This window comes from Poecilia latipinna, unplaced genomic scaffold, assembly GCF_001443285.1.
Source record: "Poecilia latipinna isolate Pla-1442-1.1 unplaced genomic scaffold, P_latipinna-1.0 Scaffold1151, whole genome shotgun sequence".
In the NCBI taxonomy this organism is placed as follows: domain Eukaryota; kingdom Metazoa; phylum Chordata; class Actinopteri; order Cyprinodontiformes; family Poeciliidae; genus Poecilia; species Poecilia latipinna.
In genome coordinates, this window is record NW_015113767.1 from 108,172 (window position 1) to 124,386 (window position 16,215).

At 41.7% G+C, this 16,215-nt stretch overlaps 2 protein-coding genes across 6 annotated transcripts in view; one reads left to right on the forward strand and one right to left on the reverse strand.

Moving 5' to 3' along the window:
* Window positions 1-11,600, forward strand: part of fcho1 (FCH and mu domain containing endocytic adaptor 1) — a 66,683-nt gene extending 55,083 nt beyond the window's left edge. Inside the window, exons 16-27 of the mRNA XM_015052979.1 lie at window positions 1,178-1,229; window positions 2,153-2,277; window positions 2,638-3,639; window positions 4,607-4,713; window positions 4,798-4,957; window positions 5,644-5,758; window positions 5,851-6,006; window positions 6,557-6,689; window positions 7,341-7,537; window positions 8,043-8,107; window positions 9,776-9,943; window positions 10,287-11,600. Coding sequence (XP_014908465.1) covers window positions 1,178-1,229; window positions 2,153-2,277; window positions 2,638-3,639; window positions 4,607-4,713; window positions 4,798-4,957; window positions 5,644-5,758; window positions 5,851-6,006; window positions 6,557-6,689; window positions 7,341-7,537; window positions 8,043-8,107; window positions 9,776-9,943; window positions 10,287-10,315 — 2,309 coding nt within the window. The 3' untranslated portion in view covers window positions 10,316-11,600. The remainder of the gene's footprint in view (window positions 1-1,177; window positions 1,230-2,152; window positions 2,278-2,637; window positions 3,640-4,606; window positions 4,714-4,797; window positions 4,958-5,643; window positions 5,759-5,850; window positions 6,007-6,556; window positions 6,690-7,340; window positions 7,538-8,042; window positions 8,108-9,775; window positions 9,944-10,286) is intronic.
* Window positions 11,601-13,153: 1,553 nt separating this feature from the next.
* Window positions 13,154-16,215, reverse strand: part of rfx2 (regulatory factor X, 2 (influences HLA class II expression)) — a 32,582-nt gene continuing 29,520 nt past the window's right edge. For 3 of the 5 annotated variants that reach the window (XM_015052983.1, XM_015052981.1, XM_015052982.1), the window contains 6 exons: window positions 15,338-15,435; window positions 14,604-14,753; window positions 14,322-14,530; window positions 14,093-14,246; window positions 13,451-13,493; window positions 13,252-13,361 (listed from right to left, as the gene is read on the reverse strand). In XM_015052983.1, the coding sequence (XP_014908469.1) occupies window positions 13,252-13,361; window positions 13,451-13,493; window positions 14,093-14,246; window positions 14,322-14,530; window positions 14,604-14,753; window positions 15,338-15,435 (764 nt within the window). Of the gene's footprint in view, window positions 13,362-13,450; window positions 13,494-14,092; window positions 14,247-14,321; window positions 14,531-14,603; window positions 14,754-15,337; window positions 15,436-16,215 lie in introns of all 5 variants that reach the window. The other 2 variants (XM_015052984.1, XM_015052980.1) reach the window with 1 other exon arrangement.

Sequence of the window (16,215 nt, forward strand, 5' to 3'; positions counted from 1 at the left end):
TAACTGTAGTGTCTATTCTATGCGCCTTATAATGTTGTGCGCCTTATATATGAAAAAAGTTTTAAAATAAGCCATTCATTGAAGGTGCGTCTTATAATCCGGTGCGCCTCATAGTGCGGAAAATACGGTAACCATCATTTTAATAGTCATTTATAACCAGCAGTATGTGGATTCCCAGTTTAAGGAGACCAATCAACCTAAATGCTTTTGGACTGTGTGAGGAAGCTGGAGTACCTGGAGAGAACCCACTCATGCACTGGAGAACACGCAGAAGTACAGCATGCTGGGATGTGATCCTCAGACCGCCTTTCTACCAGGCAGCAGAGCGGTCCACTGGCCCACATCAGAAATATGCATATCAGAAACAATGTGTTCAACATCATGGGGTCAAAGCTGCAGTAGGAAGATTTGAGAAAACCGTGGACAAAATCAAGATTTTAACAAGCTGCACTAGAACCCAACTTCTCCACAGCGCTTCCCCGACAGCGGAGCTCCCCGAGAACTCAAGAAATGACTAGATTTCCTGTTTTTTCTCAAAATTCAGATTTTTTTCTTTCAGAATTCGGATTTTTTTCTCAGAATTTTAACTTTACTCTCATAATTTTGACTCTTTCAGAATTATGACTTTAATCTCAGAATATGGACTTCTCTCTTGATCTCAGTCTCCTTTTTTATTTTTTCACTGGCCTTTTTCCGTGGAAACCAGTTCTTCTTTTCTCCATGTCATTTTTCAGCAGAGACCTAACAGAGAAGCCTTCTCGGCTCCCCACAGACAGTAAATCTCTTCATTAGCTGACCTTACACGAGCCGCTCCACTCCAATTAGTCTCAGGTGACTCCGCTCGTGCTCGCAGGCCTGATTGATCACCATTCGGGTCGTTATCTGTCAGCAGGTTAGGCGGCACTGGGAGGATGTGCCCTGCTGCCAGGGAGGGAGGGAGCTTCTCTCTCTCATAAATCCAGCAGCAGCAGATTAATATTCCTCCTCGACGCGAGGAGTTGTTGCAGCTCAGTGACTCCAGACTACATGCTCATATTTATCGTAGAGGAACCGACTGATGGGTTCTTCCCTTGTGCCGCCTCCTCTCAGCGCTTTGAGGAAGATTGCTGATTAATACTGATTAGGGAACATCCTCTGCTGTGAGTCAGATTATCTCATGTGTGTCCTGTCTCTGCAGACAAGGAGCAGGAAGGCCTACGCAGGTCCACCTCCAGCACTGATCACGACAGGTGAGAGGGCTCTGCCTTTCGCCTCATTGCTTCGTTTCCTCTTTGTGTGCATCTGCTTGCAGGGCAGAGAGACGCATTTAGAGGTTGAGCTGCGTCATTAGTGGCCTTTTCAGCAGTCTGAAGCTCTGCAGGTTTTCACCTTGGCCTCTCTGTATCACTCACTTATTTTTATCCATCATGGCTTCCATGCTCAGTAGGTTGTTTTTCAAATCCTTATTTCCTGTTTCCTTTGGAGGTCAGACAAGAAAAAAAAACTTTTTTATTTAAAAAAAAAATGCAAGAGTGAGAGCATGTACGGATTTGGGCTTAAGAGCAAATATATGAATAACATTTTATTATCTTATTATAATTAGGGCTGATGTAAACGATTATTTTAGTAATAATCTATCGATTATTCTGACGATTAATCAAATTTCTGCGTTCTGTAGTAGCTACTGAAGCTAATAAAAGAAATATATGAAAGAGAAAATGCTAAAAAAAAAAAACAGGTCAGTTCTTTTTATTATTATTCAAGAACACTTTTTATTTCTTAAAATGCGATACACTTTAACACTTTATTTGAAGGAGTTTATGACATAAATAAATGTGATGCAGCACAAATCATGAACAAGAAGGAGTCTTCATGAATGTTTGACTGGTGACATGAAGTGTCATTTGGTAAATAATGATGCTTTTAATGCAAAATGTACACTTTTTTTAATGAACATTTAATGCAACTTTGCATTAAAAGTAACATTTACATTTCATGGCAACAGTCATAAACATTCATGAGGACTCCTTCGTGTTATGTCAGGTTTAATTCAGCGTCAGTGTTAGACACACCCCTTCAAAAACAGATGATAAATGAAACATTTCACACTATTAAAAATTAAAAACAAGCTGAAATTGAAGCATGAGGTATGACTCTGTGTCTGCTCCGTCAGGTTGGGTTCGACGGCGTCGGGTTCGGACAGCCTGTTTGGTCCTCCACTGGAGTTGGCCTTCAAGTCCAAAAGCTTCGACAGCCGGGATCAGTTCAGAGAGCAGGACGCGTTTGGTGCCTCTGAATGTAAGAAGCTGATTCCATCTTTGTTCACTTGGCATAAATGAAGAACAAAGCGAATGAATATTTTTACTTTATAAGAGTGACACAGTAATAATGGTTTAAGCTTATGAGGCTTTTATAACATTGTAGTGGAACAAAATATGTAAAGAAATATTGACTTAGATGTTTTTCTCACTTTTTTTGCATAATTTCGGAACATTGAACCAACCATGAGGAGCCATAAAGTCTAAATATTGTAGATTTAAGGTTTTAATGTGACACATTAAAATACGTTAAACTGTGAAACTCTGGAGCCTAAGAGGTTTTGATGGTTGACCTGCTCTGGTCCTCATTTGGTCTAAAATGTTTTATTTTGGGTTTCAGATGCAGCCTTCTCATCTGATTCCTCATCACCAGAGAATGTTGAAGACTCTGGTTTGGACTCGCCGTCCCATCAGCCTCTTGGTCCGTCTCCTGAGTTGGCGGGCTGGGCCGCCTGGCCGCCGGTGTCGCAGACTAAAGAACAGACTCAAACGCTGAGCCGACCCGCCGACCCTTTCCTCTCCGCTTTCCACGAGTCTTCATCTGGCCGCAGCTCCAACTCGCAGGACGCCGCCGCTAACGTCTGGTCTGTCGCCTCAACGCGCCCATCGCGGGCGCCTCCAGACACGGAACCCGGTTCTGTTCAGTTCCCGGCTTTCTCCCAGTCGGAGTCGTCGGTGTGGAACTGCAAACACATTCCCACAGACGACCCGTTCTTCGCCAGCTTCGAAAGGACGCAGGAGCCGTTGAACCTGTCTGACGCCTGGACCTGCCTGCCGCCGCCACGCCATTCCCAGGAAACCAGAGGGAAGGACCCGTTTTCCGTCTCCCTCGCCGAAACAAAAACTCTCCTGCCCCCTTCTTCCTCCTCCTCCTCCTCATCCTCCTCCCATCGTAAAGATCGAGAGAGGAAGCGGGACCGGAGCCTCCCGCCGCCGGTTACGTCCGACGACCCATTTGCCATCACGATGATCGGGAGTCCGACTCACCAGTCGTCGCTGGCTGCAGCAGCTGGAATGATCCCGTCACACAGCAGCAGCAGACCGGGAATCGACTCGGCTTCAGCTCCGCAAAAGAAGGAGCTGACCCACTGGAAGTCTGTCCACAACCCGTTCAGCGACAGCAGCTGCTCCAAGTCGCAGGACGGAGGCGTAAAGATGGAGGCAGGAGGAGGAGGGGAGCGGAGGAAGCACCGGACTTCAGAGAGCGAGCCGCGGCGGAATGCCCCTCCTCTGACCCGGCATTCAGGACCTCAGGAGGATCTGTGCTTCTCCACGGACAAAGACGAGGACTGCCTGGATCTCAACACGCAGATGACGACCTGCAGCATCGGCTCACACAAAGGTACCGAGGTTTACTCCTCTTTAATTCAGCCTGTTGAGAAAGTCAAATAGAATATTTATTTATGTAAACGAGACCTATTATGCTTCCTTGACCAGGTTAGTAAAGGTCTTTAAGTTACACAGAACATGGTCACTACATTTTTGTTTAGCACAAAATAATCCTTGCATAATCAGATTTTAAGCTCCTTTCAGAATGAGCTGTTTCAGGGCGTCTTGTCACTTTAAATCCAAATAATCTGCTGCTGGCCACGCCCCTCAACTCAATATTTACACTCACACATGAGAATGGCTGCAGACCAAAATGGCTAATGAAAAGCATTAGTGGAGCTTTCTGCACAACCAACAAGAATGCAGCTAGTGGCTTCTGGAAAGTAATTAAACAACAAAATACTTGTCTTTTCCAGCAGCCATTGTGAAGTGCATAAAACCAGCTGACAAAACACATTGGGGCTCCATTTGGGTTGCTAGGTAACAGGTGGAACTCTGCTGGGGTTGCCAGGTGACCGGCGGAACTCTGCTACTGGGGTTGCTAGGTGACCGGCGGAACTCTGCTGGGGTTGCTAGGTGACCAGCTGTGCCTGCTGATTTGGGATGTTACTTTTGGAAGGTTTTTGAAACGGCTAATTTTCCAGACACTTACTGCCAAAAAAAACTGCCAAGTGTTATTTTGTGTTTTGTTTTCTAACTTGTTTTTAAAGAGATTGAGCTGTTTTTAGGAGTACAGACCCAAATGGAAGTATTAAACGTGAAAATGTGAATCTCTGTCCTTACTTTCATCAAGTATATCTGATGTTGAAGGAGCTGTACATGCATTACCTCACTTGAGAAAAATGTCTCATTAAACATGCTGGACCTCAACAAAATGTTACATTTCTTCATTTTATTTAAGCAGATCAACCTTTGTTATATTTGCTGATATTTTCTTTGGTATGCCTTTGCTTTCAGTTCTTTATTTTTCTCCCCCAAAGGGTCTAAACATAGCTACAGGTCTGACACGACTGAAGTGGTTTCCGCTGCTCCTCAAAGAGCGACCCGGTCCAAAAGGTCGTCAGCCCGACTCAGTGGCAGCGAGCGAGTGAGTCCCTGTCATCAGCTCTACCTGACTTATGAACGAGGGCCTTAAAGATGGCGGCCATCATGTTGTCCCTCTGTGTTTCAGTCCCGGTCTCTGTGTTCATCTCCTCTGCCAGAGCTCAGCCAGTCCCTGACGTCCTCCTCGTCCTCCAGCCCGAGCGACTGGGGGGCCCAGAACAGAGGGCCCAGTCCGGCCAGGGTGGGACATTCCTCCCCGCTCCCTTACCAGGACCAGCAGAGACAGAGTGAGTTCCTGGTCACTAAACCTTAGTTTATGATTTATGTAAATGAAAAGGACAAACCCTGTGTTTTACTTTGCTATAACAAACTTCAACTGACTTTAAAACACAAACATGCAGCTGTATGGAGGCAAATTTGTCTCAGTATTAAAGAGGCAAGTGGAAATGATCGATGTGGCCCTGTTGGGTTCTGTTGGATCCAGCTGCTGGGCGGAGCCGCTGGTCTGAGAGAGATGGTTCCTCAGATACGTTTGGGTAACAATAGGAAAATTCAATACTAAGCAAATTTACAGAAAATTCAAAATTTGCACAGAAACATAACATTAGAACCCTAAGTAGTCTATTTAGACAGTTAATCTGGGAAAACAATGTTGATTTTTGGAGGATAGTTTCATTTTAAGTCTCCAAAAATGATGGAAAGGTTTTTTAGTTGCTGTAATGTTAAGAAATTTGAAGCAATGTAGTGAAATAACCTTTAACATACAGTTTAGATTATTGCTCTCACAACTAGAGCCAGACCAGATCTTTGATTAGGAATCTGTTGGATCTACGGATCAGCTCCAGAGGTCAGCTAATGTCTCCAGGATTGGATGTGTTAAAAGGTTTAATTTAATCAGTATGAATTCATTCAGCTAATCTTTAACTGTAAAAAGTCTTTTGAATCCTAAACCTCGTCTACGTCCTCTCCACAGTGCACCTGTCCAGAGGACCAAGCCCCATTTCCCTCAGCACGCAGGACGCCTGGCCGGTCGCAGCCGCCATAACGGAATACATCAACGCATACTTCAAAGGCGGACAGCACAACCGGTCAGCCTGGTGACATCACCATGACGTCACGGTCAGATTGTATTAGTTGGTTAAAGCAGGATGAGCTCACCCTGTTTCTGGTTCTTCTTCAGATGTCTGGTGAAGATCACAGGTGATTTAATGATGTCCTTCCCGGCCGGGATCACGCGGATCTTCACAGCCAACCCGAACGTTCCCGTGCTCAGCTTCCGGCTCGTCAACATCTCCAGGATCGACAACTTCCTGCCCAATCAGAAGCTGCTCTACAGGTCAGCCGCCCTCTCTCCCCGAACCTCCATGGATCTGTGTATTTATTTCACTGTGTCCTCGCTGCACAGGTTGGTAGAAAACCCACAAATTATTTGGTAGAAAGTCTACTCAAGTACTGCGTAACTTATCAAAACATCAGTTATTTATTATTTAAAAATTACATCAGGTGGACCGAAATGTAAAGTTCTGTGGAAAATTAAAATCATTGAAATAATTGAAAATTAGATAATATGTGTCCAAAAAAATGTTAAAGTTTAAGCAGAAAGTAGACATAACAAAATAAAAGCAGCAGAAATGGAAAAACAAAAGAAAAAAAACAGTACAGTGTAGAAAAAAGACCATACCTACTATAAACTAATTCATTTGTATAAATACAAAAATATGTGTGCAAAAAACATAGACATGCTTGTATAAATATATATACACACACACATACTCAAGAGTAGCGGTACTTCATGATAAAATTACTCAAGTAAAAAGTACAACATAGTAAAAACATTTAGTTACTCAAGTAAATGCAACTAGATACTGCCCAACTCTGCTTTGCAGCGATCCATCGCAGAGCGACCCGGACAGCAGGGACTTCTGGTTCAACATGCAGGCTCTGCAGCTCTACCTGCAGAAAGAGGCCGAGCTGAACCCCCAGGCCTCCTACTACAACGTCGGCGTGCTCAAGTATCAGGTCTGAATTCACTGATTTACTCATTTAGTTTTCTGCATGGACCTCAAAGGTGACCTATTATGTTTCCTTAACCAGTTTAGGAGAGATCTATGGGTTATACTAAACATGTTCATTACATATTTTGCACAAAATCATTCTTAGATATTGAGCTCCTTTCAGCTGTTTTGGGGCAGCTGGTCACTTTAAATCTAAATAAGCCTCTGCTGGCCACGCCCCAAACACTCACATATGAAAATGGCTGAAAACAGATGCGCAATTACACAACAGGACATCTTTGAAAAGCATCAGTGCAGCCTCCTGCACAACCAACATGAATGCAGCAAGTGGTTTCTGGACGGTAAGTGAACAACAAAATACTTGTCTTTTCTAGCAGTAGTAAAACCAGCTGACCAAATGTTCTGGAGCGTAGCTTGGGTTGCTAGGTGACGGCGCAGTGTCTGTTGAATGAAATTTAGCCAAAACATTACCTTGTTCTCAAAAATGTCTGGTTAGTATTTAAGCACTTTGGTTTTCTTTAGAAGCAGTTGAGATCCAAAAGGAAGGGAAAATGTGACTTTTGCATGAATGAGACATAAAAAGAAGTTAAATGAGAAAACCTCCAAAAACGAATTTTGAAACGCGTCCCATTGTGAACCTCTCTGGTTCCCTCAGGTTTCCTCTCAGGATCCGGGCCGAGCGCCTCTGTTGTTGTCGGCGGAGTGTCAGCGCAGCGGCACGGTGACCCGGGTCTCCCTGGACTACCACTGCTGCCCCGCCACGGCGCCCTCCACCCAGCTCACCGCCGTCCAGGTGCTGCTGCCGCTGGACCACACCGCCACAGACCTGCAGTGCCAGCCGCCCGCCTCCTGGTGAGCAGCAACAATTAGGGACAAAAACAACAAACTACACGATTTTTATCTTTTGATCCCATTAATGAACTGATCCAACTGTCCTGGGTCTCCTGCAAAAACACAAAATCTTACCAAGTTTTTTTGATTTAGATAAAACAAGACTGACGTACATGTAACTTTTCAGAAAGATTTAGGAACTTGCTTTGAGTCAGTTGTTTAATATTGGTTTATTCAGCTGATTTATTTCACTGAAGACATTTTCCCATGTTGTAAATGAAACTTTTTCATCAATGTTAAGGAATTATTAACTTAACACAAGATCCTATTTCAACAAAACTAATTTAAAGATAACTCTTTAGTAGGATACAGGAGCTTGTTTTACGTCCTTAATTTCTTAATATTGATGAAAGATGTACCAGTTCTACTGGAAAATTATATTTTTGTAACATGGGAAAATGTCTTGTTATAAGTGAAATAAATCTTATCAGTGAAACTGCTCAACGACGCTCCTGATTGTTTGCAGGAACGCTGAGGAACGCCGGCTGCTCTGGAAACTTCCAAACCTCTCTCCAACCAATCACAGCAAAGGTCAGAACTCTGCCGGCCAATCAGGATCAGCGACTCAGAAAGCATGAAGCTTTTTCAATTTAACTCGTGTAACATTAAGAGGAACAGAGACGAATCTTCCATCCATTTATCCTTCCTTCCTTTAAAACTTCCTCTGCAGATTTAAATCAGGATAAATGTTGAATATATTCAGTAGTTTTGTAATAACTTCCCTCATTTCTGCCTTTTTTATTTATTTATACCTCTTTCTGTTATTTTTTTATGATTTCTCAGAAAATAGATGAAGGAAATTTCAGGGGCATAAGTAGTGGGGAGATAAAAGCGTTTTGTTTTACGAGCCAGAAGCGACAGTGAAAGGTTTTGCTCTCGTTTAAAAGCGTTTTCCTCTCTGTTTACGACTGAAGTGGTTTCCATTAATGCCGTCTGACAGCAGCGAGCCGCTTGTTTATGCTTCGCCGTCTGTCTTGTAAACAGAAGCAGGCGGGTTCTGTGTCTGCAGCTCATCTGAGTTTTTCTGTTCCTCCAGATGTCATCAAACCAAGTTTAGTTTTGGATCATTTTGTTTTTAGCTGTAATCGCTGTTTGTTGATTGTTCCTCTTTAGGCCCAAACATAGTAACTTCTGTTTCATGATGAAACTTTCAAAGATTACAAACTGTAAGGATATAGTTTAATTTGTATTAATTGTATTAGGGTCCATATTGTCTAATTTAGTTATTAATAATTAGCGTATACAAACACAAAAAAATACAGTTTACTAAAATAACATACTCAGGCTAGTAATTTAAACCAAAACCGTACAAAATATATACATTTTGCATTTAAATATAATAAAATTAAACCCTTTGCCTGTAAATATGTTCTACCCAGAGCTCCTCATTAACTCCTGGAAAGGTTTTTGTTTCACCTGGATTAAATTACTGTAAAAAAAAAATAAAAATCTCTTATTAGGCTCCTTTTTCTATCCAGCATTTTTTTTGTTTAATAAAAATAATCAACAAATTTAGGCAATAAATGCTTATTATTTATTGCCTTATTCCCTTATTTTAATAAGGGACTGAATTATTTATTTTTATTTTTTATATATATATATATTTCTAATATTGTATAAAAACGACTTAAATGCATTTTGAATCATTTTTTAAATGGTTTAAAATAAAATAAAAAATAACTTTTCAAGTAAAGTAAAAATGTATTTGGTAAAAAAAAATAGTCTGCTCAAGTTCTGAGTAATGGATCATATTATTAATCATTTAATATTTAAAATCATATAATCAGACAAACCAAAATATAAACTTAAGAGGAAAGTTTGGTATTTTAAGGACCAAAATGAAAATTTATATAACAAAATCAGGCAAAATAAAAACTGCAGGTGTGTTTCTGGTGAATGTTTGGTTAAAATATGTTTGTTCTTCATTCAGTTTGTATCCAACTCCACTTAAACGGTTAAATGAAAAATTTGGAGAACCTGGATAAATCCTATTAATCAATAACTAAACTAATCGTTATTTGCAGCTAATGTGTAAAACTGAGTTCTCAAACATTAAATTCAAAGTTTAGCTCTTAAAAAAACAGAGCCAGATTAAATCTTCAGAAGGTGTGAACCCGTTGAGCTTCTCGTTTTGCGCCAGGATCCTTCGTTCTCCTGAATGCATGGTGGTGAGCAGAGTTTTGTGTTTGTGTGCCCCAGGCTCCGGGACGCTGTGTGCCAGCTGGCAGTGCCTGGAGGCCCCCCACGGCCCTCCACCCAGCCTGGCCGTCCAGTTTGTGGGCTCCGGGACGTCGCTGTCGGGCATGGACGTGGAGCTGGTGGGAACCCGGTACCGCATGTCGCTGGTCAAGAAGAGATTCGCCACAGGTGATTCTGAAATCACATCTGCTGTTACTTCTATATGCTCATTTAAAAATGTGTTACTCTGTCATGCTACATATCAATCTGGTTAAATTTAACTCTATCAAGTATTTGCTTTCAGGTTTTGTTGCTCTGTTTTTATTATATTTTATTAATATTGATGCTGTCGCTTTAAATTTTGACTGAACTGTTTCATCTTCTAACTAAACTAAAATGTAATTTTACGCAGAGTTGGGTCGGTACTGGTGTGGTTTCACCGTTTCTCTACTGATTTATTAAAATGCATTTGTCACATTTTATAATCTGTTGTGGTGCGTTTGATTTTAATCTGGATTATTTTGCTGTACAGGGAAGTACATGGCCGGCTGCTCCCTGTGACCCTTCAGATTCTGATCGGCTCCTCGCTGCTGCATCAAACTCAACGTTCAGTCGTGGAGGACACCGTGCACTTACTTCTGACACGTCCTGCTGTTTTAGGACCAACGTTTCTCTTCTTCTTCTACTGTTTCTCTCTGTTTGTGGTGTGTTTTCCTGGAGAGAAACCCGTTTTTACTGAAGCTCCTTTGTTCAGACTGTGTTGTGTTTGGATCAAGAAACTGGAAAATAAGCTGCATCTCTTTATGTAAATTATAAAAAAAATTATTAAAAAAAAAAGCTGCTGCCATGAAGTTAGGGTATTTAATTAATGTAAATACTGTATCTTTGTACCAACATTGTGATCTTCTATCAAACTGTAGAAAAAACTGTTTGTAAAGCAGAAACTTGTTTTAAGTAGAGGTTTTTGTGATGATCAAAATGGATTAAATAATAAACAAATGTGCTTAAACCATTTGGGTTTACAACAATTTATTACACTTTGTGACCAAGTACAAAATACAGTGAAACTATGCAGTTTATTACAGACAATCATCTGTCCTTAGGCTAGTTAAAGTGGAGTCAAGAACAGGTTTAAAAATACACAAATTCAGTATACATGTGAGAAGAAACTAGTTCAATAAAAAATAATCTAACAGCTTTACAAAACGTTACAAAGTACACATAGAAATAATTTTCCTCCAAAGCACTTTAAGGCAAATTACTGTGACAGGCACAAGTTACTAAAGCCTTAAATAACTTAAGACTCTTGTTGCTACAACAAAATCATCTGAGGGAAAATAAAAAATAATTTCAACACAAAAATTCCATCAATTCAGATTAGCTCATAAATAGGATTTTTTTTGTTTTGTTTCCAGACACCTTAGTTTACTGCGGCGCTGCAGTAATAAACCGTTTTACACATTTAACATCAGGTTGGGAACAGATTTGTCTCATTCAGCTACACAGCAAAGCATTTCCTTCTGACGCAACGGCATCAGAGAGACGAAGCGTTTTCTACATCATATAAACATATTCATCACGTTTTCTGAAACGACACGCTGCATTTCCTATTGGAAGAGAACAGAAGACATCAACAGAGCTGCAGCCTGAGGTTAGAGGTTCTGCAGTCTCCAAGCCGGCTCAGCTCCGCTCCACGTTTTGTCAACACGGATTGTTTGACATCCTGCCTCCTTTCTGTTGATTAATCTGGAATATTTCCAACTCCAGAGCGAGTTACATGCACAGTCCCTTGCAAAACTATTCACATCCATCATCATTTTTTTACTGTAGCAAATGGAAACATATACATTTTTGGGGTTTTTTCACAAATAAAAGTCTGAAAAGTTCAGCATGGATTTGTATTCAGCCCCTAGATAAAGTCCAGTGACTTCAATCAAATTATGTTTTAGTGAATGTGGAAACTAATCAGCATAAATTCAGCTGTTTTCTGAAAACCTGAAACCTACCAGGAACATCTGAGCAAAGAATTAGTCATGTGATCCACATGTTTGACCTCAAGAAAGTCTAATTTCAACGCGCCATGTAGGAGAAAAAACAGCAACGATATTCTATTCAGATTTAAAAAAAAAAAAAAAAAAAAAACGTTTACAGTTTATTCATGCATGGAAAATGCTGTTTCACCTGCTCTGAAACACGGCAATGGCACCATCATGCTGTGGGGACTGTTTGCATGCAGCAGTTACTGGGACAACACAAGAATCGTTTAGATCAGGGGTGTCAAAACTTTTCGTGACAGGGGCCAGAACCCCACTGCTGAAAATACTTTGGGGTTATGCTGTATTTCAAAATCATTTTGTGTTTTTAAGTTTTATCTATTTATATTTATTTGCTCAGCAATGAATTAAACAATCAATATGATAATGAAACAAAGTGTCAATGTTTTTGAATTCATAAAAAGCAGACAGGTTCCTGACTTTTTGTTTGTTTCTCTAACAAAAATGAGAACTTGTATTAGCCAAATTTAACAGATGAAATAAAGTGTTAAATTTGTCAATGAAATCCTTAACGAATAAAAACTTTACAAAAGTGACCACAGTTTAAATTGTTCCACAAACGGCCCCCGGGCCACATGTTGGACACCCCTGGTTTGGCTCTAAATATTTTCATATTTAAATCATTCTGAGAATGTCTGGACTTTAATTTTCAGTCTTCGGACGAGTAAAACTGACAGATAAATCAGGGGGACTGATTACAAACACCAATGTTTTCAGATTCTTCCCATCTAATAAATGATGACCTCTGAGTTGGAGTGAAAACTTCTGCAAGGCAACAGGCTTTTTGTTGAACCATCTGGAGAACAGAACAGAAACGTTGAGGTAAAAATCCAGCTTTTCCAAACTCTCGGCTGAGCTGGAAAACAAACGGGAAAGTCCTTTGGGTTCCTAGGCTGCATGTTCTTACTTCCTCTGACCCATTTCTTTTTTATATTATTGTTTTTTTACCGTGTTTTTGCTACGAGGTGCAGCAGAGGCATCAGGGAGAGAGAGCGAAGGCGCTCTGAGCGTTTTGAGGTTTGAAGACGGTACATTCATACTGCGGTTGAGGCACAGCTGAGGGACAGGTCCACATCCGTAGCGGCGATTTCAAAGTTAATCTAAGGCACTCAAAGGACACTATGGCACAACGAACTCGGATTTAAAGAAAAAATAATAAAACCAAAAACAGATGGAGCACAAAAACGCCACCGTTTAGAAGTTAAACATCCAATATGAGAAGCTACTCCGCAGAAGAAATTCACAGTCCCAACAAAAACAGAAAACGACGAGATCCGTTACACCCCTGTGAAACGACAGCGAATAAAAACCGTGTGTGTGAGGGGGTTTGGGAGTCAGGGGTTCTAGGGGGTCGACCATCTTTATAAACACTTCTACTGCTTCTGCACTCTTCTCTATTTACATTGCACTCGTTCTGCTGCTTCCGGTCCGCTCAGACCGGACTCACATTTCCTGCAGAGGGTGGCCTATTTCAATCCTCTCCCTCTTCACCGCCGGTTCGGCCGGAGTGCCGTCGCCGTCCAGGTTGCTCATCTCGTCTGAGAACGACGCATCTGAGGGAGAGGAAGAGGATTCTCCGTTTTCGTTTGGCTGTTAAAACGCGTTGCTATGGCAACCGGGGTTTCAGAAAACAAACGCTTACCCTTCTCCAGGAGCGACGGCATCATGGAGCTCAGGTCGCTGAACTGCAAGTTGAGATTAGAGGGAGAATTTGTAAACAGAACAAAATAACGAGACTTTAGGCTAACGGTGCTTTGCTAACAGTTTTCAAACACGTTCTGGTTGTTCACATCCTGTCAGCGTTTAATGTTTTTTACTGGAATTATGTTTGACAGCAAACCAAAGCAGCACAAGTGGCTTCACTGTGTTAAAATCTATAAAGTGTGGCATGTTTTTATTTGTATACCTAAGGCTCCATGTAGCAGAACGACAAAAAAATCAAGAGTTATGAAAACTTCAGCATGTGTTCCAGGTGGGGCTGTGCGATCTGGAACACATGCATCATCATCATCATCATCATCATTAAAATCTGATGATGATTTTAATCAATTAGTTTCTTCACTTTTTTCCTTAAATTTTTTACCGACATTTGACTTGATCTGAATTCAAACTAGTCAAAATAAACAGAAGCCATCTTGTCAAACGCAGATGGTAGTTCTTGGTTTGCTAACATCGCTATGGAAACCCAAAGAATGTATTGATGAAAAAATAATCCTAGTTTTCCACAAATTAAACAGGAACTTTGATAAAACCCGATTCATCACCCCACTCTGATCTCTCTTACCTCTCCCATCACCGCTATGGGAGTTTCTCCGGTTGCCTGGGCAACGCGGTGCTCCACCAGGTAGAACATGTACTCGTCGTAAAGCAGGCGGATCAGATGGAACGAGCCGAAGCTGGCGGCGCTGCGCAGAGTCAGGTCTCTGATCACCATGGAGCTGCAAGCAGAGAAACGAATCGTTATTCATCGTTATTCTGGATTTTTAAGGAACGGCCTCAGCGCCGCGCCGTACCTGTAGAAGGACCACTTGAGCAGGAACTGGCGGGCGGCTTTGGGGAAGCTGGGGCTCCCCTGGTGAGGCTTCAGGACCTGAGAGACCACGTTGTCCAGCCAGGTGGCCCACTGGTCCAGGGAGCTCTGCTGCTGCAGGGTGACCTTGAAGTCCTGCTCCAGGCGCTGGACCACGCCCTCGTCACACTGGCAGACCCACGACGCCTGCTCCTGTTGGACAAACCCGGGGTCGGTCAGAGGGGAGCCGCGGCGGGCCGCGGAGCCTCCTGGGGGCGGAGCTCACCTGGACATTGGCGAAGTCCACCCTGTTGAGGTCGGAGAGCATCTGGTTGATCTGGGAGGTGTTCTGCAGGACGGCGCGGGCCGCCTGGGCCAGGTGGTTCAGACTGGTGTAACGCCTCAGAGTCTGGGCGAACGCACTGACCACCGCCACCTGCACAGGAAAACACGCAGCGACTCAGACATGAGGAACCAGCTGCTGAGACAATACTCAGTAATCGATCATTAAGACCCGAAGAAAGAACATCTGCTGAAAAAAAAAACCTTGGTCTGTAAATCTGTAATACGCAGAATTAACTTCAGCTTCACCTTCTTTAAATTCTGCACAGAAAATTCTATTAATCCAAATATTAATTAGTTAAATGAAAAAATAATCAACACATCAGCTATAAAAATGTGGGTTTTTTTTTAACTCTTTTGCAACAAATGATCAGCATTCACTAACTGAATGCCAAGTTCTTGCATTTTAGGCAACAATATGTTTATTTTGTTATTTAAAAAAGAAATTAAATTATTTGTTTACAAATTTTGATTTTGATGCATTTCTAATTCTGCAATAAAAAAAGACTCAAGTGGTCAGATGAAAAATCTGAAGAAGGTATCAGTTTTCTTTCAACTGATTATCATCAGAATAATCAATAGTAAAATAATCGTTAGTTGCAGCCCTACCTGTAGCTATCATCAGGCCTAATTACCTAATAATCAACATTAAATGTCTTTCTGGAGATTTCCGGTTACCTTGGTGCGAACGATCTCTTGTGGGAAGCTGGTCATGGCGGTCGTCAGCCAGCCCTCCAGACTCTTGGCGAAGTTTCTGATGGCCTGAGTGAGAGTGCCTGAAGAAACAGAACGGCCTGGATTACCAAACGGCACCGGGGCTGTGACAGTTACTGCAGACGGCCTCCAACAAACGCAGAGTCACGTCGCAAAATGCCAAACTAAACTCACCATCACAGCATCAATATGTGCAGCAACAGGGGAGGATTTCATGGATGCATTTGAAATAAAACAATCTGCTTCCTGATTGTGTGTTTGTCCAGTTAGACTGACTTCCAGTGTCTTTTCTTGTGAGCTGAAGCTCAGCGAGCGTTTGGACATCGTGATCACGGGAAAGAGCAAACAGCTACATGGAGGTCAGGGAACGTCCCGGATTGGGAAAATATTATCAGCCTTCTGGAAATTTCAGAGCTAAGGTGAAGTTTCTGTGAGGAATGACGCAGACTGTAGTTAAGCTTAGTTTGTTTCTAATCTAGCGCTAATCCCTCATATGAGATGCTAAGGAGTTTAAATCTAGACAAAATAAAAATTTGCTATTGAAACATAATCAGTGAAAAATGGATCAACAATATGATGGCACTTAACAAAATGAAATGTTTCAGTTGTTGACCGTGTTCTATGATCTTGTGTTTTTATGACCTAAAGCACTTTGAAATATAAATGCCTTGTTGTTGAAAGGTGCTATATAAATAAAGTTTTATTTGATTTAAGTATGAATTAAAATGTCTGCCTCTTTTGTCTTTTCAGTGAAACCTTACAAACACAGTGTGACATCATCACTGCATCACTTAATGCTGGAGAGGCAGCAAAAGCTGCTGATTATAGTCCTAAAGAATCTG